We start from the raw sequence: 25,734 nt of genomic DNA on the forward strand, positions 1-25,734 counted from the left end.
TTTTTATTCAGCTGTGTGGTTTGTCTGAACCATCTTTGGATTTAACATTATTATCCTGCAACTTTTCCTGCAGCTGGCCGTGAAACTGCTGCTAAACGTCTTCCTTCATGAACGTCGATCATCCAGAGAATGCAGCGTTGATTAAACCGGAATGTTTTTTTATATTGCTTTAATTGTATCCACATTGGACTTGGAGCAGAGAAAGAAGGTTAGGTTAAAAAGCAGAGAGGAACTGATAGAAAATGTTTTCTGTTCTGTTCATAAACTACTGTGGTTGGTGCTCTGTTCATGGCCGATGATTCTGGGATCAGACAAACTGAGTTGTGGTCAACACCTGATGATTAAAGAAGGAAAATGACTCAAACAGCTGCAGTAGATGCTTGAAGATTTCAGTTTCTGCTACATGAACACCAGAAACACTAATGTGATCAGAGGAATGTTTTATAAAGTAATGAAAACAGGATTACACATTCAATAGATGATAATTTCAGCTGTTTCATGTGGCAGGCTGTCTGACAAACATGTAAATTAAAACATTTTTACTCTTCTCTGTAGGTTTCCTCTTGTATACAAATGCAGTTGGCCTAAATCTAAAGACAATCCTGTGATACTACTGTAAAAATGGAAACATGTATCAGTGATTTCTTTTCCATTTCAGCCTTGTGAATTTTGAGCTTTGCTGTTTTTACCACAACACGACCTGCTATGAAATTGATGGAGTGCCATAAGGTGTGACATTTTACTGTGGATGTGTAAAATGTGTCTGAGAACAGCAATTTATTATTGACATGAGGAAGTCTGAATATAAACAAACAAACAAAAAAAAAGACTGATCTGTTGTGGACAGCTATAAACAGTTACACTAAAATCACAACAGAAAAATGGAAGAAACTTGGTATTAAAAGATTTGTGTTCACATCCAATAATTAAAACGAAGACACATTGCAAATTGTTCACTGTCCGCTTCAGGTCCACCTGTCCTGCTTCCTCTAAACACAAAGATCTAATCGGCCAAGCACATGGCAGCCACTCAGTACTTAGTCATGTAAACATGGCCAAGATGACTTGTTGAAGTTCAAACTGAGCATCAGAATGAGGAAGAAAGTGGTTTTAAGTGACGTTGAAAGCAGGATGGTTGGTGGTTTGAGTATTTCAGAAACTGCTGACCTGAGATTTTCACACAAAGTCATCTATGGAGTTCAGAGACTGGTCCGAAGAAGAGAAAACATCCAGTGAGCAGCATCAGACCCAAATGTCTCGATGTCAGAGGAGTTGGCAGACCGGTTGGAGATGATAGAAAAGCAACAGTTAATCAAATAATTACTGATCCAGAGTTGGTCAGAATAGCATCTCTGAACACACAACACATCAAACCTTGTAGCAGATGGTCTCCAGCAGCAGAGACCACACCGGGTGCCACTCCTGCCAGCTAAGGCCTGGAAACTGATGCTACCGTCTGCAGATTCACAACAATTTGACAATGGAAGATGCTGAAACTTTGCCTGGTCAGATGAGTCTCTATTTCAGCTCCACATTCAGACAGTCTGCTCAGAATATGGTGGAAACGACATGAGAGCATGAATCCATCCTGTCTTAGAACAACGCTTCAGGCTGCTGGTGGTCTCCTGTCCTGTCCAGTCCAATTAACCGAGGCCGCAGTGCTCACCACCAGTCCACCATGCTATGTGATGGTGTGGGGGACATTTTCTCGGCCCACTTTGGGCCCCTTGGTACCAACATGACATGATTTAACCACCACAGCTCTAAGTCCATCCCATTCTGACCACAGTGTAGCATCTTCATGATGGATACATCAACATGTCCCAAAGCTCAGATCATCCCCAACAGTTTTCTCCACCAAGACGATGAATGCGGCGTACTGCTGCAGTCACCAGATCTCAGTCCAACCGAAAACCTTTGAGATTCTCATCATGATTGTGCAGCAGACATCTCTGCAGCAACTGTGTGATGCTGTCATGTGGACAAGGAGCAATGTTTCCAACACCTTGTTGAATCAGTGATGACAAGTCAGACATTCAGATTTTTGTCATAGTTTTCAGTTGACTTTCAATCAGACTCAGAGAAAAGAATTAAAACATAAAAACCATGTTTATTTGGAAGTTTACATGTGTAGAGATCACAGCAAAACAGTGTCAGAATGACACAATTTACATCATGTTTGTGTCTCTAAAAAAAGGAAAACATTAGGCATGTGACAGGTTTCTGTTTCACTAGAAGGTTACGTTGATGTTCAGCTGATCAATAACAATGATTTCCTCATTAAAAACTATATTTTGCATCTCAAACACTTTGACATGTTGGATTTTCTGCCGACTCCAGATTTGGTAAAAGATAATTAAAATGCACGCCCTCTATGTCCTCCCTTCAGCTCCTTCCATCATCTGAGAAGTCTGATTGGCTCAGATGTTTCTGAGATGTGACAGATCCATGAGTCACCACTGACTGAGGAACATGGGCGACCTGGATCTGTTAGTCTCGCTGTGGTACAAGTTCTCCGTTGTTACATGAGTGAAAATGTCTTTGCAGACATGCAGCATGTCAGCGTATGTGACTATATGTCTGCATTAATGTCTGTTTGTATGTGTTCTGTCTGGCCTGTGGAGGCTTTAGGCTGTCTCACAGAGCAGTGTTAAATTCTTCAGGCCAACACACCAAAACATGTCAAAGTCACAGTTTTCAGTGAGTGAAAGTACAATTTAAACCTTGAAACCTTTTAAAACAGCCAAAATCCTTTCCTCTACCTGAATAACAACCTCTGGGAGCTGAGAACACACAAAACCTTTAAACTGTGAACACAGGCACATGACAAAAACATCACATCTTATAATAAAAAAGAACCAAAACAAAAAACTAATACATTTTGATCAGCATTAAAAAAAAATCATGTTATCACACCTCTGTTTACCTGCTTGTAGTCTACACCCCAGATATCACACTCTGGTCCTTGAGGACTACAGTCCTGCAGGTTTTAGATGTTTCTTGATTCAGCACATTAAAGGCTCATTAACAGTCTTGTGCAGAGATGAACAACCTTTTGAGGAGATCCATTTAATTTCAGGTGTGAAGAGGCAAGTTTATGTCTGAATCCTGCAGGATGGCTGTCCTTTTTACATCCCTCATCAGAATCTCCACCAGTGATCATGTTTGGTCCACAAGAGAGCTTCATCTCTTTCTCTGCTAAAAAAAAAAGCTCACTCAGTTTTAATATAGCAATGATTCAGCAGGTTATCAGATCTTATAGTTATAGTTACAGAAACTCATCAATAAAAGAAGGAAACTGGGATCTGATTGATGAAGGAACTTCTGCAGGGGCACACACGTTTTTAAAAGGAAAACTGCAGGAACTCTGTCAGGAGGTGCTGCGCAAAAATAGAAAAAAGCAAAATCATGTTTAGGAAACTCAGCTAAGCTGCTTCCATGAACCACAGAAGTGGAAACAAATCAGTTCCGATCAATAGAGTTTCAAACATGCTATAACAAAGAACAGATGAAGAACACGATTCACTTCAAACCCAACAAACTTGTCAGTCACCAAACAGTGATGTTTCCATCTTAATGTACAAACACCGTCTCCAAAAAGTTAGGTAAAACTTTCCCCACAACAAAAACTTATATATGTCATTTTTTAAATATATCTGAACCATATTTCTAGACTCGGAGAGTCTGAGGAAATCCCAGGTGGAGAGGACAATGACAGGAAGCATCGTGACAAGACGGAGACAGATGCATGGACTCTGGACGACCAAGAGTCACAGTCCACCACCAGATCCAGAGGTGGACTGTGATGGAAAGATATGCGTCCTTGGAGAACTTCATCTGGATGAAGGTACTACTGATGATATCAGACCTCTTTCTGAATGACTTGCAATAGAAAAGGTTTTTAGCATCGTGAACAAGAGACTCCAACTACCAGGACGTCTGGGATTCAACAGGAAGGAACACAGGCGTACAATGAAGTTGATCAATGAAGACACAAAAATACCATATTTGGACTCGTCAGTTTTAAAGGTCCAATATATAGAATTACTGACTTCTAGTGATAAAGACGAGTATTATAAGTTGTGACTGTACGGTGGTCATCAATGACCAAAATACTTGAAGACATGAACATATGAGTGGCCTCGAGTGCAGCGACTGCAAAATGTGTACATGTCTACAGTCTTCTCCTATGGTCCATTGAAGGTGATGTTTATTCTAAATGCTGCTTTAAAACCTGTCTAACAACACTGATACTGCAGTTTTATACCTCAGAGGGTTCTCACTTCACACAATGAGTTGTTTGTCCGTTCAAAGACACCGTAGTTAAAACATGGCAACAGCCATGAATGTTGACCCATTCTAAGAGATTATAAACCTTTCCTGCTACATTTCCAAAGTTTTAGATTAAATCTCAAATTATTAAATGACATTTTGAAGTTTCTGTTGTATTTTAGCACTCTTTTCATCATTTATAAAGGTGTTACTACTGCACTGTGATAAAAAAAACAAACATTTAGACATCGTTAAACTAAAAGAATACAAAAGTACAAAAATATGAAAGAAAGCTGATTTACACAAACTCTGCCTCATATGTTCAGTTTTGAACTAAACTTCTAACCTTAAAAAAACGTTGTGACAGCATTAAAAAAGAAATGAATACAAACTTTTTTTTAAAACAGGGAATCTTTTGAGTTAAATCCACTTTTCAGTGTTTTTAAGCCAGAATGAAAAACCCAGTTTAACCCCTTGTACCCTACACACACAATCCCTCCTGCTAAAACACATATGGAGAAACAAACAGGGTGACCTTCGTGAGATAACGGCCCAGCAGAGTGTTGCGCTCCAGCTCGCTCATCTCCACCTCTGCCTCCAGTGTGGCTGGACCATTGATGGGTGTGACCAGTAGGAGGGTGCCGGTCTGCCGACCTGACCTCTGCACGCTGAAATGGCCCCGTCCACGCCCACCGGCTAGGCCAAATCGCAAGGTGTCTCCCAGCACTCGAGCTGCAGAGACTCGGAAAAGGACGCGAGGGGCAGACATGTTGGAAACCACGGCCAGGTAGTGGAAGGAGATGGAGTTTGGAGCTTGGGTGCATGCTTTGTCTCCCAGCATGCACGGGTTCTTCTCACAGCGCCTGAAGAAACAAGAGAACCATGGCTCAGTGTCTGTCAGCAAGCATCAGGCTGCTGCTCTCCACTTTATTAAACAAACCTGTTTTTATGCGACTACTACAGCAAGACAGCTGAAAGCATAAGGCAGGGGGGTCCACAGTCGGTCCTCGAGGGCCGCTGTCCTGCAGGTTTTCAGTGTATCCCTGTTCCAACACACCTCACCTCCATTAAATTGATCCAAGATTCCTGACGAAATCCCTGATTGATCTGAGTCTGGAGCATTGCTGGAAAATGGATACATGGAAAACCTGCAGGATTGTGGCCGTTGAGGACTGGAGCTGGACAGCCCTGGTATAAGGGTGCTGGAACTGCAGTGCTTTCTAACCAGTGCTGGTGCTATCCTGGACATGTCACTGTAAAGGAGAAGAAATCCAGAAAGGACACCAGACTATTCGCTGTGAGTTCTCCTCCATATTATTTACCCAGAGATTACCAGTGTTTTTCTGGTAGGGCTTTTAATCGTACGTGGTACTGCTGCAGACATGGCCTGTGACATGTCAGCTCCAGCGTTGCTAGGATACAAACACAGCATCCTATCATATTCACTGCGATCTGATTTTCTCTCCCACCAGTGTAAATAGGATCTTAATGTTAAAAATGTAAACACGTCGTGTACTGTGGAAAACATCCTGCCTTGGATAACAGATTTCCTATCAGTACAATGGGTTTTAAAGGCGGTTGTATGAATCTAATCCATTAATAGAAATGACTCCAGACCAGTTGTCCAAGGACATCACAACATGAAAAACCCAGTGCAGTTGGTTTATCATGATGGGGTTGGGATGCAGCTTCTTTTTCTGCTGCCACACTGTCTGCCAGTGTAGTGTGAAATCTAGACGTTGGAGTGAGAGATACGCTCCTGAAGTCATGTCCTGGTGATGTACATAAAAAATTCATATCCACATTTCTGCCACATCCATGTTAGCACCAATTCTCTTCATCTGAAGGTGTAGGGAGGAGTTTGGGGATTTATTCCAGACATTAGCTGGGCTTTTCTAAACTAGTCTCTTACAACAGGCAAACACAGCATGGCTGAGGAAGGCATGGACTGACAACTTGAGTAACGGACACTTGAAGTGTGTTTGCGAGAAGAAATGGGATTAAACAGGACACTAAATGTGTTAAAGCTTATTGCTACAATGTTTTTTGGATACTTTGTAGCCATTAATAAAACAAAAATAAATAATGTTGATATTTTAACTATGAAATGATGATGAGAAAAAAACAAACAAAAAAAAATGTTGGTTGTGTAAATCCAAGAGGGGTAGTTAGTGTAAACACAGTCAGGCACAAACGAGGGCTGTTTATATTCCATTTAAAAGCCTGATTCCTTTGTGTGATCCATGTCTCTTTTCCTGACACTTCCTGGACTTCCCATTCATGGAAACATCCAAAGGGGACATCTCTCGGATTGACAAACTGATCCGCAAAGCTGGACAGGTGGTTGGCTGTCAACTGGAGACATTTGTGACATTTGTGACAGTGAGGGACAGGGGGACTCTGGACAAACTGCTCTCTATTATGGACAATCCTGCTCATCCACTCCACCGGACTGTAGAGGGGCAAAGGAGCTCCTTCTCCAATAGACTTTTACAGCTGCGCTGTCACAGTGAGCGCTACAAGAACACATTCTTACCATTCTCTATACAGATGTACAATAACTCCCCACTTTGTGACAGATAACTAACATTCATTTCAAAGCCTCTGTGTAAACTGGCACTGCATTTAGTCACATGTTGTATATATTGTAAATTTCTAAATTTCCATATTCTATATTGCCAATTTTACTTGATAGTTTTATTTATCTTTTATCTTTGTAAAAGTGTACATATTCCAGATTGCTTTATGGATAGTACCTATTCTATTTTATTATTATTATTTACTTTTTTTTTCTCTTACCTACTATTGCTGTTTCTATTTCTTCCTCTATTGCTGTTCTGAGCTACTGTGACAACAGAATTTCCCTTGTGGATGAATAAAGTCTGTCTAAGTCTAAGTCTAAGTCTAAACCGCAGGCGTCCAAAGTCTGTATCTTTCTTTTCACACCCTGCAAGCAGTTGTGTTATTTCTGATCTCTCATCCTGCAGTCAGTGTTGTATGTGTTCATCTATCCAGTCCAGTGTGGGTTTCCTGGAGCCTGCTAATCTCGCCCATCGTACTACACTGCTCTGACAAAACATCCAAGACCAGTCTAGTGTCAATGACTTCCCTTAAATGATGTGGTTGTGGTTCGAATTGTCAAAAAAAATATTTGAGAACTGTCTCCACAAGTAAAAAGCATCTGACTGGAAGCTCCAAATTGCTGAGGTTCCCCAGGGACGACATATTTGTTTATTCCTTCTCAGAGTGATCAGCTCAAATCCCTGAATGATTTAGATTTAATTATTGTTTTCTCACATCGGACAGGCTAACATGGTATACTCTGAAAAAGCTAACAGGTTTGTGTGTTCACATGTTTACTGGATACGTTTGGGTTTGTTTCACAACCACTGGTATAATCAACCCTGAAATCTTGCACTGGTAAATTGTGATGGGTCGCTTACCCTTTAAGTGATCTACAGAATTTTCCAGGCATTTATATCCCGTTCGGGAGGTTTACAAACCAGCCACAGAATATAGTATTTATGATATGATAAATCCCAAATCCAAAAGATCCAAGATCCAAAACAGATCCATGATAACATAATCTTTTATCACATTTTCATCATTTGATCATGATAACAGATCACCATTATGTTGCCAAGAAATTTATATTTGCACCCAGAAATCACAATGAAGCCACTTCCTGTTAATCTTTTCACCAATCAGTTTAATTTGATGGTAACGTCTAATTTCATAAACATGTACAGGTAAATCCCAACTTTACCTCAGTAATAAACAGCACAAAAAATTGACACTAGTCAATTTGATAGAATATTTCTATTATATAAATAAAGAAATTAAAAGTTAACTATGTTAAAGACAAAGAAAACTGTCTGTACATGTTATATGTGGAAAAAATGTGGCTTTAAAAAAAATGCATCTGAGGGTTAAAAACAGGGTGACCAACAATAGAAAAAAACATATTTGGAGTTTTCCAGGCTGAAAGATGCATGTAGGAGTTTCATTTTGAGATGCTCTTAAATGCACGCATCGGGACTCCAACCCCTCCAAAGTATGGCAGTTTTTTCTCAAGATTTCTGACGTTATTTTCATCTCAATCTGCAATCTTGGGTAAATTTTGAGACTGTTCCATTACACCAAGCCTTTAGGCTTTCCAAGCTCTTGGTTTAAATGCTCCCCTGGAGACTCTTTCTGCATCCCAGTCAAATCCAGTCATGATTCTTCTGAAGTAATAACTCACAACTCTGACAATGGTAAACATGGAAGGCTATAAAGAGGTTCACGCCTCTCGACCAGTCAACCTGACTGGAGCCTGAAAATTCAGCAGTTCATCTCAGGCCAAACCTCAGTCTCAGCCCAGTTTCTGTGTCAAAGCAGCTAAATGATGGGTTCAGAAGGGAAGTGGTTGACAAGCAGGTTCAGCTCATTGTTTTCCAAATGGATGTCCTCTGAGATGAGAGGTTTTTGGTTTTCTTTGTCTCATCTGCCTAATGTGCATTCCTTTTCTACTTGATTTGTTTGCAGTTTTATTGTGCTGCTAAAATGCGACATTCATCTGTCTTTATGTTCAAATTGTCTGACTTCAGTGGAAACATCTTCTACCAGCTCTTTGGGTGACTTTGTGTTGTATCTATCTGCAGCAGCTGACTGAATAAAGAGAAAGTTAGAGGTAATCGAGTTTGAAAATTTTGAAGAGAAATAAAGTATTGTAAAAAGGTAAAAAACTTTGATGCCACAAAACTGTTTCAATAATTTATCCAATGCATAAGGATGACACTTAACGTAAATATAATATCAGCAAGTAGCAAAAAAAACCCCGTAAACTGCCAAAAATGACATTCAAGTTTGTTTTGGTGTACAATTAGGACAGCAAAGATGCTAAATGATGTTGGAGAAGCAAGAACACAGGGATATGTTTTAGCTAGCAGAAGACTGCCTGGAGGCTCATAGCGAATTCAAACAAGGATGTTGATCTTTGCTAAAGTTTTACAGATTGGTACTTTGTCAATCTTCTAACAGGCAAAAATCAAAGTGATCTACACGACCTTCTGATTTTAATCTATGCTTTAACCAGTCACCTAATGATGGGACACAGACGACATGGTATGTGTCTCTGAAACATGCTAACAATATTAGCAACCCAGATAAAACAGCACAGTAACAGATCTATTCTGCATACAGGTAAATCCTGCACAGAAGATGCTTCTCTGTTTATTCTCCATGATGTCTTGACAGTTGTAGTTACAGTGACAATACATCAGGTATTATTTGGAACATGGATATGGATGCATTGTTTCCAGTCTTAAGGTATTTACACACCTACTCTGACTATTTCATCTGAATAATTCACATAGTAATATTTTTGTTAAATCAGTGTTTACATTTACATCAGTGACTAAATTCTGTCCAGTTTTATATATTCAAATTGAAGGAGATTTTTCTTAGTATTAGCATCTGAAAGATACAATCGGCCAATCACAGAAGGCAGCTTGACTGGTAGATTTTGTTCACTGAATGGTTGGTTTGCTTTCACACTGGAAAAGAACTGAAACCGGAGATCCATTGTTTTCAATCAGACTGGATTTCAGGTTTGGTCCAAACAAGCATTCACACTGCTCCAAACAAACTGTACTATCTGTAAAAACAGACCAGTATAGGTTTAAAATGGAGCAAACAGCACCAATGTGAATTTGGATGTGTTGACATCTGAGTTATGACTAAATTAGTATTTGTGTTGTCCTCTGTTGGTCTGTTCATTCAGATAAAAGTTACAGTCATGATTATAGTCATTTTAAAATAATGAAGTTTACCAATACTTTAATTTAAATTAAGTAAATTTAAAACCATTCTGGTTTCCAGGACTTTGAATGTACTCCTTGTGTATCATCGCTAATAGTGGATATACAATAAGGAGTCTTTGAGCTTTAGATGATCAAGCACCACTTTCTATCAGTGACCTTTTGCATCCTTGCATTTCCAGCAGGTCCCTGAGGAAAGCAATCATATTGCCAGCAATCATATTCTATGATTGCTGGCAATCATAGAATAAAACCACGCTTTTACAACATTTCCCTTCCTCTGAAACATCTTTCCTGCCTGAGCACTGCAGACTCAGTGATCTCTTTAAAAAGCAGCTAAAAACCCTTTTAAACATGTGTTTGTTTAGTTTGATTTGTTTTTATGTCTCCTGTTTGGCTTTAATGTTTTATTGTTAAGCACTTTGTGATTTTTCATTTTAAAAAGGTGCTAAAAAATTACTTTTCTTCGAACAAACAGTCAATTTAGCAGCTGGATTGTAAACTTCCCGGAAAGGATATAAATATATGGAAAACTTCTGTAGATCGGCTGCAGGGTAAAATATCCATCACAGTTTACCCCACAGAGTTACACACAGCAGTTCTGGGAAGACGGTTGACCATGTAAAAGAGAGGACTTGGAGATGCCAGCTAATGACTTTTCATAATTTTTGGAAACATAAATGTTTCCAGAAATGCTGGAAATCCAAGAGGAAATATGGTTTATTCTTACATGGGAGACGTCTTGATGTATGTGGCGTTTCTCATGTGGGGACATTCCACCTTCACACACTGGAAACCGCCGAAAGTGTTCACACACAGTCGGTCTGCTGGGCAATTGTGGATCCGGTTTTCACACTCGTCGATGTCTGAATGTGAGAGGTCAGGGGTGAGGTTAATGATCAATTTTCCTCTTTAATTTCCCCTCAGCAGGAAGGTGGGGGGTCTCTGACCTGTGCAGCTGCGACCGTCTCTAGCCAGGCTGTAACCAGCCGGGCAGACGCAGTGGAAACTCCCGGGTGTGTTCACACACTGATGGATGCAGAGTCGGCCGGGCTGACCGAGAGGGAAGAGGTGACACTCATCAATATCTGAAACACACACAGATATTCACATAGACCTGGAACTCCATAGGCTCTTTATAACACTGGTGCGGGACATTATTGGCCTGGAGATTACCTGTGCAGATGTTGTTGTCTCGACCTGATATGGTGAAACCGACATCACAGGTGCAGCGGGTGGAGCCCAGGAAGTGCGTGCAGTTAGAGGGTCGGATGGAGGAATAGGAAGAAGACGATGTGGGGGATGAAACAGAGTTGGCAGAAGGTGAAGATGTGGGGGAGGAGGATGCTGACAGGGCAGCGGAGGCAGGGAAGGAGGAAGCAGCTGAAGAGAAGGAAGCCAAGGAGTTGGAAGTGTTGTTGAGACCTGGAAGGAGAAGAAGAGCTAAAAGAAAAATCCTGAAGCGGTCACAGGATTATCGCAAAACTCGGTGTGGGACTCACGCCTGCACATGGGCTGCTGGCCGCTCCACTTCAGAGACTCCAGGCATATCCTGGTCCTCGGACCAATCAGCTCATAGCCAGGCTTGCACAGGAAGTGGACCTCATGTCCGACATCGAACACTCGGCCCAGTCTGCGGCCGTGAGCCGGAGGTTCAGGTTTGGGACAGGATGCTGGGAACAGACAGAAACAGCTTTATTTCCTGGTCTAATCTTATTTCTGCTTCCTGACATACTGTTTTAGATCATTTCATGAAAACATTGTTATTTTTCAGCTTTTGCTTCTCAAACTGGTGGAGGTATTCAGGTTCTGTTTGCTTTGTAAGTCACTTATACGCTTCCTGATGAGTAAAATATCTGCACATCTTTCTGCAGGAGTGTCATCCCTCACCATTTTTCCCATTTTTAAAGATGGCCATAGTGCTGTTGTGAAGAGCACTGATCTTTTTCCGGAGGGAGCGCAGACCCTGCTGGTACGATGTCTCATGTATTGCCAACATCTTCTCCACCTGCCGCAGTGAGTTCAGCAGATCATGAGTGGATGGGCACTCCTGTTCGGTGAGCGGAGAGAAGTTGGAGTACAGATTATACTGCTACTGTTTTCCAGCAAAGATATGTACAGCTTGTAACCAGAGCAGCTCCGTATTAATCTTCCTGCTTGCATAAACTAATACCTGGCTGTAAAACTGTCTGAAAGCTCCACAGTCTTCTGTAAAATGTTTCAGGCCAAAACGAAAGCGGAAAGAAGCTTGGAAGCACTTCATACATGAGAAATACAAAGGCATATTAAAGTAAAAAAACAAAACAAAACAGAGACGTTTTCTAAAATAAAATGTTAACTATAAGTACAAAAAGTGCAATAAGTACAGTAACCTTCTGGAAATATTTGTGTAGAAAAAAAGGCTTGTGTCCGTATACAGCAGGTTTCAGGTCTGAGGTTGTTATATAAAGGTGAGTTATGATGAAGAGCAGTAACACCTGGGTGAAGACTATACTCTCAGGCCTGCTGTTGACCTCACATGGACAGCTGCAACAAGGCTGCACCTTAAAAAGCTGTTTGGAAAAGCTGTTTCTCTGCACACTGATGCAGTTGAAGATGAAACAGACTGAACTGGAGCTTAGTTTGTTGGAAACCGTTGCAACTAAGCAGATAACGAAATAAATAAGGAACTACATAAAAAAGAAGATGAAGATGTGTATGGGGTGATATTGTTCTAGGAAGAAATAAACCAATAACAAACAAGCATGAAAATCCTGGTTAGTTGTGCATTTAAAATAAATCCAGCTCTTATTTTCTTTTCTTTAAAATTTTTTTGCTTTTTAAAATTTAAATTTTCACATATATAATGAGGCTTGCACACAGAACACATGTGGTACTACTGCTTTTTACTAGAAATAAAATAAAATTAAATAAAACCCACATATTTGGATCTCAACATGCTGCTGTGGTTAAAACATGAAAGTCAAAACTGGATAAAGTAAATGAATTGATAGTGATTTTACCCAAAATTCAGTACCCTGATATTAATAGATATTTAATCTCCCTCAGCCTGGATATAATACAGACATATTGGGTAGTTAAGAATATCTGGGCTTATGTGGCCTTCAGTTTAAATAAAGACATTTTAAAGATGAACTCCTGCAAAATGCAAAATCAGAGCAGTTTTTTTCCTTGCTGTCATGTGCAGATTACAAATTATTACAAAATATTCTAAAATGTTTAATAAATAATTTTTTACAAAAATAAGTTACAATTAAGAAACATTAATTTGATTACATGAAGGCAAAAAGTAAAAAAAAAAAACAACAAAAAAACAGACGTTAAAAATGAGTGAATTCAACATTAATAACTCACCTGAGCAGAAGATTTTGCAATCTGATGAAGAGTCATCAGTAGCAGGACGACCCCAGCAGCCTTCATACTGGAAGAAAGCTCCGTGCTGATCCTCATGAACCAGCTCCGGACCAACTCTGCAGACTACAGATCAGCTTTTGGTCTTCAGCTCCTGCTTCCTCCAAACTACTGCTTCTTTTCGAGGGCTCTTGCCAAATTTCTCCTCCACACACTTTCAACCTTCATCCACCTCCACCCACCTCCTTGTCAGACATTTTTGATTTGGGAGGAGGAAGAAAATGAGAGCAGTAACCACATCTGGAGCATGCTTTCACTTCTATTTTGATTCATCAGCATCCCCAGAAATAGGCACAAAATTATAAGGACAAGTGAGCCACCAGTGGCGGCCTTTAATCATGACCAGTGAAACAAAGCAGCTACATCTCGCTGACTAGTTCACTTTCCCGCTCTGGAATGTGACTTCTGCTCTAATCATAGCAGCTGTAAAGTCCCACTTTAATTCTGAGACCTTAAACCTGCCGTCTAGTAGGAGCATGTATTTTGGCTCCGTAATGACAAGGCAGTTTTATCTCAAGCAGAGGCTGATATCCCCACCTCCCTCGCTTCATGCCAGACAAAATCCTGGAACCTGGAAGAATTCCCTGCAGCTACTGCAAGTCCAGACTATATATAACATAAAATTGTACATTGAAAATGTAAAGGTTTCAGGAAAGTCTATAATCTAGTCTAAGAAGAACATAAAGACTTGGAAGAAAGGCACTTCAGGGTATTAACACATCTGTAAGAAAAAAAAAAAAGTCAAGAGAGGGAAAAAAAAGCTAATGGATAACTTTAAAGGTGCAGTTTGTAAACATTACTGACATCTAGTGGTAAAGATAATTATAGCATTGAGTTAAAAAAACCAAGTACAGTTGTGAATTGGCAGAAAAAATTCTTCCAGACATGAACATGTTTTTATCTGTGCATGGATCCGGTGTCTTCAGGCACTGCAATAATTGTACATTGGGTACAACTCTACTTCTTATACGGTCCTTTTAAAGGTGTAGTGAGTAAAAATTAAATGTCAGTGAGAGAAAAATGCAGTAAATCAGGAGTGCCCACAGTCGGTACTTGAGGACCTGCAGTCCAAAACACCTGGCTTCCATTAAATGGATCCAACAGCCAATGAAGTTCTGAACAATGACGGATTAGTTTAAGTCATGTGTGTTGGAGCAGGGATACATGGAAAACCTCCAGGATTATGGCCCTCAAGGACCGGAGCTGGACACCCCTTGGGGTAACTATTTCTGTTGGTGTGTAAATAACTGCTATGGTTTTATTCTTAAAATGAACCAGTCATATCCAGGGATAGGTAGAGAAGCCAAATATTGTACTTAAGTAAAGGTAGTGCTACTTAAAAGTGACATTACTTTTCACTTCAAAAACTTTTCACTTTCAGTTCACAGAAATTTTCTCACAGACGGAGAGATGATTTTCGGACTTTGTTTGCTCGAACGACACAGAAGCAGAGGTGTGTGTCTGTTTATGGAGCTAAGTTATGGGACTCCTTAAACAAAGAGCTACAATGTTGCACAAGTGCTTTCATATTAAAAAAAAAGTACAAGGATAGATTTATGAGACTCTATACACAATTGTAAGTTTATTGAATCTATCTACAGATATACAAGACAAATGTTTTTCTTTTTTTTTTTTTTTTTGTTTTTGCTGAAGTAGTGTGTGGTGACATGGTTAAGGTGGGGGTTAATTTAATTTAGTTAAGTCAACTCAACTTATTATTATTTGAAATGTGCTTTATGGCGCAGATTACATAAGATTTAATCTTTTATCTGTGCCAATTTGTTCATGTATAACAATGTAAAGTTAAACTGAACATGAAATGAACAAATAAATTCATCAGCATCAAAAACATTACTCAAGTAGAAGTAAAAAGAATAATTCCAAGGAACCACTTAAGTAAGAATAAAAAGTATTTGATGAAAAGACTACTCAAGTACTGAGTAGCTGTTTGATTGCATCATGTTTTATTGATTTTTTTTTATTTTTAGAAACAATGTCAGACAGACAATACTGATATATATTCATTCACAGAAAAAACAGACAACTTTGACAGCCGTTTTGTGTGTTGCACCATCTTGAGGCGTTGTTATTACTGAGTTTGCCAGTCCTAATAACAATAAATGACAGAATTAGACATTGATATGCATATGTTTTTATATTAATGAGACATCAGAGCATTCATCTAAACTGATTCATCTGACAGAAACTGATATAATCTAACAATTCACACTGGAATATAAAACACAAATCGGGTTGCCATAGTTTATTAAACGTTGGTAATATTTTTTAATTGACTATTTTATCTGAAATTTAGCATAGTTTTGTTATGACTAATTTAGGCTCCAGGACACCAACTATGTGTTACTGACTGGATGATTTTTATTTTCGGGTCAGATCGTTGCCCTGATAAGAAAACAAATGTCAGACAGATTCAGAAACTTTATTGTCATTGAACCAGTCGGCACAACAAAAAGAATTCCAGTACAAGCCATCCAAGACTTAGACATACAACATACATGTGACGTAAACAGGATCAGGCAGACTGGGGTGCAGCCACGAAAGCGGCGCACCTTTTTATGCAGAATGAGGAAAAGATGACATGAGGAAGGATGGGTGGGTGTTGGAAAAAAAAGAAGTATCTCTACACTTCACCTGAAGAGGGAAGGATAAGGATGCAACAAAAAAAACACACCTCTAAAAATAAGCAGAAATTCAGATAACAGACAACACAAAATGTGAGGGGGGGTGGGTAGGGGTCTCCCAGACAGCCAAGTGGGGTGGCAGCCAGCCAAGCAGCGCGCCTATCCAACTCACCTTCCGTGAGAGTGTGTCTGTAACAGTGGGTGTGAGTGTCAGTGAGTGTGTGCGTTCAGTGAGTGAGTCTGAGAACTTTCCCCAGTTCATCTGTGCCACCCGATGTAAATGCAGCCTTGAGAGCTGAGTTCAACATCATTATATTTCCCAAAATTTCCCATATTAGTAACTTATTCGAAGCAACAGTGGAGCTGCTTGATTCTTCCACTGATCTCCAGTTTGGTCCTCAAGCCTCACAATTCTGCAGGAATGTTTCTCTGCTGCAACACACTGCAACACTCCTCTGTTCCTCCTTGATCTGATCGTACCACCATCAGCAGACAAACACCAACCACTTGCCTGGATAGTTTGATACAGACAGATGCAGACAGCTGCAAGTTTTTAATTTCTTAATTTGATTTTTAATGTTTTAAAGTAAAAAAGCGTTAAATGTGAGGTCCACTTTCAGTTTTCACAACATTAATGTTTTTCACTGCTGTTCAAAGGGCCTTCCGCGTTTTTACTACCTTAACTACATAGACTTATCAGTCTATACTGGTGTGATTATGGTAGCTAACATAGACTCATTCCTACATAGAACATGTTTAATGGCCTGAAGCTTCTGCAGCATTTAATGAAAAGGAGATTTTCTGAATTTTCTTTTTTTTCCCCCACAATCTGTTTTATTTACATCTACATTTCCTGTAATTTCCTTTTATCTCTCTGGTCTTCTGCTTCCTCTTACTCCATAACTTGTGTTGTACCACCTTCAGTTAGACACGGTCTGGTTGTTTACAGCTATACCATAAATTCAACATGCATACTTAGGTTTCTGTGTCCAAATGCTGTTTCTACATTTCACATAATGATGGCAAAATAGCTTTAAAGCTTATTTTACTCCAGAAATGAAATTTATTAATCATGTTTTTTAATGTCCTTTTTTTCCATTAAATCTTTATAAACTGGAGAAGATTGTGCTGAATGTGGAACCTGAAGTAAAAATGAGTTTGACACCCCTGGTGTGTATGAACTGTTTAGTTGGATCCAGTGTAAACTGAATGGTATCAGCACTGAATGCTCATTCAAAGTCTGTAATACCAAAGCAGATGTTTAATGATGAACAACCAGGTGGTCCAAAAATATATTTTGGTGTGTTGTTGTTGAACTGCATCTAAATCCAAGCATAATCGTATGTGACTGAACATTTAGAAAAAATATCGGACAAGTGTTAATTTTCAAGTGAGTTAAAGTTGATAAAGTTACTGTTAAAACAAGCAAAAATGTTACTTCTGCTAATGTCATATTAAAAAACAAAATGTCTTTGTAAGGAAAAACAAACAAAAAGCAGGATCTGATCTTTAAATGAAAACAGGACAGACTTTTTTGTTGGCTTTTATTAACCACAATGCTGCTGATCATTTTGAAGTTGAGACCAGGAAGAACCTTGAGCTGCTGAATGTATGAAGTTCACGCTGTATCAAATCATCGTCTACCACCAATACTTTGATTAAGGTACAAGTAAACACGAAACAGTTTGGAAAAATGTAATCCTATAATCTATTATCTTATGTTTTTATTCAGTGCTTGGTCATTTCAGCCCCTTTTATGTGCAGCTTCCTGACCTGAACCGTCTCATTCACAGAGGCTCATAAGACAATGCTCACCAAGTCTTTAACACAGAACCAGGACGTGCCTCTGTACACAGTGGCTAATAAGTAATAAAAATGAAGTGAGGGATAAAAAGCTGCCAGCTGCTGCCATACTTTATAAACAACAAATTCACAGAATCAAACTGCTGTAAAAGCATGAATATAATATGTTGTGTTGATGCAGAGTTGCTGGTCTATCCACGAAGGCAGTGAAGGAGATTCTGCTTCTGCTATCTTTTCTTACTTAACAACCAACAGAAATGACTAAATAAAGTCATTGGTAGGGTGTCCAGCCGGTCATCTAAAAGCAACTAAACCACCATTATGGTGCCTCATGAAACATAATAACTGTACTTTGTGTGAATCTGGTTGCAGCTGAGTTAGTAGTCGGTGAGGAACACATCGGGGTTCATTTTGAGGAAAAACAAAGTGACGGTAATGAAGATGATGGACACGTTGTCTTCAAACATCTTCCAGCGCAAAAGTTTCCCATCTGCAGTTCTTTTTCTGAAAGGATCTAGAAGAAAGGTGCTAGATGTAAGAAGACCAGAAGGGGCAAATGTGCTTCATCTACAAAAACATGCTGCAAATGCAAAAAGAAATACTATAAGGCAAAGTTACAAGTACTGAGGAGCACTGCAAATACAGAAACATAATGCAACAAAAGAAAAGTGCTGCAAATACAGAAACCTAATGCAACAAAAGAAAAGTGCTGCAAAAACAGAAACATAATGCAACAAAAGAAAAGTGCTGCAAAAACAGAAACATAATGCAACAAAAGAAAAGTGCTGCAAATACAGAAATGTAATGCAAAAACAAAAAGTGCTGCAAATACAGAAACATAATGCAAAAACAAAATGTGCTGCAAATACATAAACATAATGCAACAAAAGAAAAGTGCTGCAAATACAGAAAACATAATGCAAAAACAAAAAGTGTTGCAAATACAGAAACATAATGCAACAAAAGAAAAGTGCTGCAAATACAGAAACATAATGCAACAAAAGAAAAGTGCTGCAATTAATGCACAAACGGAAAGCGATGCAAATACATAAACATAATGCAAGATAGAAAAGCGCTACAAATACAGAAATGAGCTGAAAGTACTGAAAAGTGCCTCAAATACAGGTGGAGGCTGCATAACACTGGAGGGAAGTTTGAGCAATGCCAAAGCAGGGAGAGAAACTACATCAAAGTAGGGATTACCATGATCATTGATATTTGTTTTTATATTTAATCTGGTAATATTTTTTTTTAATAAAAGATCAACTGATTTAAATTATTATTGGAAACCATGTCGAGACTTTGATGATGTCAGAGTACTTCCATTGTGTGAGTGAATATTCAGCGTTGTCTTCTTGCAGTGGTTTTTACTTATGCAGCACTTCTCTGTATTTGCAGCACTTTATTGTATTTGCCATGCTATCCTGTATTTCCATTTAATAATTTTTATCAGTTCCTTTTTTTTATTATTGAGATTTGTTTTTCCTTTTTAAACCAAACCCACTTTCATAATAAATCTTGCATGTATGTGCACATCCTTGTCTTTTACTTATTCTAGTAAAGGGTTACGGGAGATTTGGGGCCTTGCTACCAGCAAGATGCAAGGCACCACCCTGGACAGGCAGACTGCCACACATGGATTTAGAAATCATATGAACATTTCTAGTTAGAAACTGTAACAAGTCTCTCTGTTATCAAGCTGATTAAAAATGTTCAAACATTTTTCATGACTTTTTTTTTTTTTTTTTTTTTTACAAAATAATCTGAAGAAAACAGGCTATGCAAATATTCCACTTCTCTCCTGACCTTCATGTGGGTGATGATAATGCTTACTGACTAAATATGTCTGATCAGAAACAAACAGACCATAAGTTTAAATAGCAAACAAACAACAACAAACACGAACAATCTCACATATTTTTCCTCCAAACTCCTTGTTAGCAAACTAAATGTTCATAATCTGCCGCTGAAACGACAGATATTTTACTATCTCTGTAGCTGGATGTACGATGTTGAGAGTAGTTTTTGCTGTCTCTAAGTAAGATATTGAGTGCTCACACACCTGTTCTTCCTTTTAAAATCATCCGGTGCCCAGCTGATCAGTAGAATCACAGATCATTTGCATTTTCGCGCTGCCACTGCTTTGTCTGAATACAAAATACAACATAGAAGAGGCTAATCCAAATATTGCACAGTCAGCTTTTATCAGCACAGCTTTCCAACTTCACCTCCTCATCCTCATACAAAGCACACATACATTTTATAGTCAATTATCTATAAAAGTTAATTTACAAGTCATTGTTATTGCACATAGACAGAGAAACAAACAGAAAAAAATAAAAAAGAACCAAAATCTAAGCACTGACAGAAACCATGCAGCAGATTGAGAGCTGGTCTCTTTCCTTCCTTCCTCAGATTTATGCAGCAGCTCTGTTCTGTCACTCTGCTAAAACACCTGCAGGCTAATTCTGAATAATTATGTTTCCACGTAAAGACAGAAAGGTAAGAAACTTCTTTCTGCTTGGCTGCTTTGCCAACATTGGTGAAATGATAAATACAAAGACTCACACAGCAACATTAACCATGTGACTCAGCAGGGATGATAACACATATTTTAAAGGGTTAATGAACCACACTATTACTCATTGATGGAAGTTCATTAATGGTCTCTGATTTACTTTCAACAACACACTAAACTATGTGGATGGATGAAGAAATAAACCTAGTAAAGTAAAGCAAAGTTTTTTGAAGTGTAGTACAAACCGTAAGGGCGAAGTACACACAGGTAAATAGGTGAAAAACTATATGCATATAATATAATATAATATAATATAATATAATATAATATAATATAATATAATATAATATAATATAATATAATATAATATAATATAAATGTACATATTAGAAGCATACAGCCCTATCTAACCATACATTGTCCAGAGGCCCGGACAGGAGGATAACAGGAACACTAGTTATGGTATACCAGTCATTTCTCTAGTTTGAGCTTTTTGAGTTGTGCAACAAAATTATTGACTTCCAGAGTAAAAAAAAAAAAAAAAAAAATTTAAATTTTCCACATTCCAGATTTTCCCTACAGATCACTTCACTCTCAAACTGCAGGTTTACTTGTGCTTTTTAGATCTTCTAAAAGTAGCACGAGAGGTTAACAGACTCCTCTCTTTTTCTCTCCACTGCCCCCTCAAGCAGCTCCGGAGGGAAGACTGAATTAAAGAGAATATTTGACACAATCTCTTGAATTCCTTAATTAGGTAATTATTGTAATGAGCTGGTTTATATGAACATGGTTATTATAAATTTGACTATTATGAATCATATGATTTGTTATAAATGGATTATGATGAACTGGATTTATTTAGGGTGCCTGTGCCTTGAGGTGACTTTATAGTCAACAAATACAAATATTGCTGAACTGAATGGACATGTCTCAGAGTATTTACCCTGTGGGAACATTTGTAGGGGAGGTAGTTCTCGTAGTGAAGTAACTCATCCTCACTGGCCTCTCCTGGTTCAGAACTTTCTCTCTCCAGACTGCTGACTGAACCTTGGCGAGGAGAGTCTGGAGAACTGGATTTCCTGCTCTGAGGACACTCTGTCACATCCAAATATGAGGATACAGATACACACATGTGTATTATTATAATCTGGTGGACTGAAGATGAAATGTTTTCAGGCAACATCAATGAATTGTAACATTCATTATTTCTCACTGAAGTACAACATGAACAACACAGAATCAGGTGTGGACTCTGCTATTTTCTCTGGGGTGAAAGGCCCAGAGAGTTTCCTTCATTACAGCTAAATTCAGTCCCTTAACTGCTTCGTTCAGCCAGGTTGAAGTTCATTGACAAGGCTAAGCCAATACTTAAAGCCGCTGGAAAGTTTTACCATCTGGAAGTTTGGTGACTGGCTTTATCTGGTTTAGATATGTGTTAATAAACTGTCCCAATGGTGCCAGTTGCAGTTACAAGCCAATTTATTTTCTGGTTGGTTAATTTCCAACATGTCCATAAAACAACCTGCATTCTGCGTATTAACAGTGTGTTCTGAACATTTATTATGATATTTATATTACCTGACCCAAGAAAGAAATGTGGAAAAGGGACATTTATTTAAATCCAAAGTCTTTATTTTGTCTTCTAAGAAAATTGAAAGAAAAAAAAGTTGGTATATTTATAGTTTCTTACCATGTGATAGGTCAAAATTATTGTAGTGCAGTCTTCTGCTTCCTGGTGTCCATTAGGGGCCAAGAAATAAGTATTACACCGAGCACAACAAAGTTCTGTGCAAAGTTTTTTTTTATAGTAATGCAAAATGTTCTGTTTGATAGGGTTAACTATTAGTTTCAGGCTCTTTGAGGGGCCTTTCCCTGCAGTGGGCTCTGGGAACCCTGTATCCCTTCACAAGTGTGGGCATGTAGGCTCCAACCATTTCTATCAGCAGTCTGTGGATCATCCACATCTCGTTTCTCAGTATGCCTTGGATATAGTTTAAAGAAATACTTTACTTGCATGTAAAATCAAACTGAAACGAATGCATAAGTGAACTGTTTCCAAGACATTTCACAGAAATCTCAGTGTATTACTGAACCAATACAGGAAGCTGCCAAAACGATGGCTGTCTCTACCTGAGCTGTCCCGCCTCTGTTTGTCCATCTTGTCAACGTAGTCTAGCAGGCTATCGATCTGAATCTTGATGATTGTCAGCTCCCTCTTTATGGCACCCAGCTCTGCCATCTTCACTGCAGAGAAAAATAAGCAGAGAGAAGAATATGGGCAGAAAGTTGATTGTTTATGTGAAAGTCTGATTAATTCATTAAAAATGTGTGATTTTGGCACATTTAGTTTACAAACAAAGACTTTACACACAAAACTTTACATCCCATTTGTAAAAACCTCTGTTTCTACTATTCACCAAGCCTCAGCATGGAACAAGATTTATTACTTCTTCTTGACAAAGGATGTTTTCTCCTCCTGTCTGAAATGATATACCCAAAATAAATGTAGTACATCTCCACAATAGCAAGAGCTGTATGTAATCATGGTCTTAAAAGAACGATGAGACATATGAGCTTACGGGAACAGAAATACAGTAGAAAATGTAATAATTAATAAAATAATCACAGGAATTTGTGAAATAGTTCTGTATATTAGTGAAAAATAATCTTGAGAATTAGTAAATGAGCATGAGGAATTAGTAAAGTAGTTTCAGTAAATTTGTAAACTTGTCCTTGGAATTAGTAAAATAATCATAAGCATGAGTAAAATAGTGGAAATCAGTAAAGGAAAGGAAAAAAGGAATTTGTAAAATAGTTGTAGAAACTACACAAAAAGTCCTGGGAATTTGTAGCACTGTGCTGAAATTATTGATGAATTTGCAGAACAAGCAAGAAAAGGCATCAAACACAAGTGTTCCACGGTTGTACCGCAGACATGTGGGAGATAATCTGTCTGCAACCCAGCAGGCATGAAACCGAACCGCCCAACGTCCTTTAAATGAAGTCTGTTTGCACAGATGATGCTTTAAAACATCATGTCATGATTTAATATGCCCATTTATTAGAACTGACTTGTGTGTGACTTGTTGGCACATGTATCCCTAGTTACTTTGTTGATAACCACAAAACATGATGGGAATACTGTGTCATATAAACCCTGAAAAACACTCTAACTCTAATGGTCAGTCTATTTCTTTTGTTTAGGTGTATCAAAATGTGGAGATGATAATCTGAGGATCCTACTTGTCCTTCGTATAGAAGGTGAATTTTTGTGAGATGTTTTAGTGCACAGAGCAATTTGTCTTCTTCAGCGCTGATATCCTCCTGCTGTAACTGAGTTTCTTTTTCTGTACTTAGAGTTTCTTTCTTTTAGCTTAATGGTAAAATAATATCTTTGTAATAATAATATAATAATATTTTAAAGAAAGGATAAAAACAGTAAAGAGTTTTAAAGTGGTTTTGCTTTGTTGAAAACATTTGCATGTAAGGAATGAATGGCATGAGGACATAATAGCGAGACCTTTTGCAGCTCCTTTCCCACTCCATGTGAAATACAGACGTATAACTGCATTGGTTTCAAAATGCACAAAAGACAGCTTTGACATACAGGTGACTGATTGTAGCATTATTCAGATGATCAGCTGATCATTTCTGATCAGATGCTGATAAAAATCCTGTTAGAGTTCTGCCTTCATTGCCTGCCAAGGAAGTTTTTGCCCGTGTTTATCTGTTCAAAATGAATAAACAGATTTTTTGTGAATTTTTCCTTGAGAATGGATCTTAGTCTAACTTAGTTTCATTAAATTTTGGAAGTTCTCTGGAAGGGATTGTGGACTCATTCATTTTTAAAAGGATTCTTTATGATACACAATGAATAAATATAGACAGACAGATAACAAGATAGCTAGACAGAATGAAGCACTATCTTACATTTAGACGCACGTGGCTTATTGGTCCTGTTGCACGCTCTCCTGCTCTTCAGCGTTGCCATGGAAGAGTCAGAGGGAGATGAAGGACGGGGTCGTTTGATGGGACTGGGATCCACCAGGACTGATGAGGGGACTGTTAGACAGAGCATTAGCAACAATAGTGCTGCAGCTACTGCTCCACCTTGTGCCCCGCCTTTTGCCCCTGCTGCTGTGTTGACTGTGTTTGAGCCAGTATCACTCTCTCAGCTCTGTGAAGTGGTTCAGAAGCTGAGACCAACAAGCTGTCCCTTGGACATTGTCCCATCTAGAGTTTTAAAACAGGTTTTTGACACAGTGGGGCCATGTCTACTTCCTTTTTTCAATTCCTGCCTGCTGTTAGGGTCTGTTCCGGCTGTTTTTAAGCAGGCTGTGGTCAGACCACTTATCAAGAAACCTAACCTAGACCCAGCAGTTCTCTCAAATTTCAGACCCGTGTCCCATCTGCCATTTCTCTCTAAAGTATTGGAAAAGCTGGTTTTTTCACAATTACAATCATTTTTGGATCAGAATCACATTTTTGAGAGGTTTCAGTCTGGTTTCAGAACGCGCCACAGCACAGAGTCAGCACTCCTTAAGGTGCAAAATGATGTCTTGCTCTCCCTGGATTTAAAGCAACCTGTGCTGTTGGTAATGCTTGATCTTACCGCAGCATTTGACACAGTGGACCACTCTGTCCTTCTCACTCGCTTAGCCCAGCAAGTGGGTCTTCAGGGACCTGTGCTCCAATGGTTCAAGTCATACCTGACTGATAGATCTTTCTCAGTAATGATTAATGACCTCTCTTCATCTTCAGCTCCTCTGTCTTCCGGTGTGCCACAGGGTTCCATTCTTGGCCCTGTTCTGTTCTCTTTGTATATGTTGCCCCTCGGCTCTGTGATATCCCGCCATAATGTCTCATTCCACTTGTATGCAGACGATCTCCAAATCTATCTGCCAGTTTCCCAGAACTCCTCAGACACACAGTCCATCTACAGGTGTCTGGATGACATTAAGCAGTGGCTATCGCAAAACTTCCTCTGTCTGAATGAGTCAAAATCTGAATTTATCCTCTTTGGTGCCCCCAGCCCAGCAAATGCAGCTCCATTGTTCACACCTCTCACCAACCATCTCAGTCAGACAGTTAGGAACCTTGGAGTGACGTTGGACAATAATCTCAGACTCAATAAACAAATAGACTCTGTGGTCAGGGCAAGCTTTTTTCAGCTTCGCCAGTTGGCCAAAATCAAATCCTTTCTCACTCGTCAAGACCTTGAAACAGCCATCCACGCCTTCATCAGTTCACGTTTGGACTATTGCAACGCCCTCTACATTGGACTCAG

At 38.9% G+C, this 25,734-nt stretch overlaps 1 protein-coding gene across 1 annotated transcript; it reads right to left on the minus strand.

Moving 5' to 3' along the window:
- Positions 1-4,774: 4,774 nt before the first annotated feature.
- LOC306768218 (fibulin-7) lies at positions 4,775-24,438 on the minus strand (the record flags this gene model as incomplete). The annotated part of the gene is made up of 10 exons (XM_079256477.1): positions 4,775-5,135; positions 10,804-10,939; positions 11,024-11,161; positions 11,250-11,498; positions 11,576-11,746; positions 11,964-12,123; positions 13,428-13,550; positions 21,391-21,542; positions 22,578-22,691; positions 24,378-24,438. 10 exons carry the CDS (start codon positions 24,436-24,438, stop codon positions 4,775-4,777), a joined length of 1,665 nt encoding a protein of 554 aa, XP_079112603.1.
- Between the last annotated feature and the right edge of the window lie 1,296 nt (positions 24,439-25,734).

The sequence above is a fragment of the Telmatherina bonti genome (assembly GCF_933228915.1).
Source record: "Telmatherina bonti genome assembly, chromosome: 2".
In the NCBI taxonomy this organism is placed as follows: domain Eukaryota; kingdom Metazoa; phylum Chordata; class Actinopteri; order Atheriniformes; family Telmatherinidae; genus Telmatherina; species Telmatherina bonti.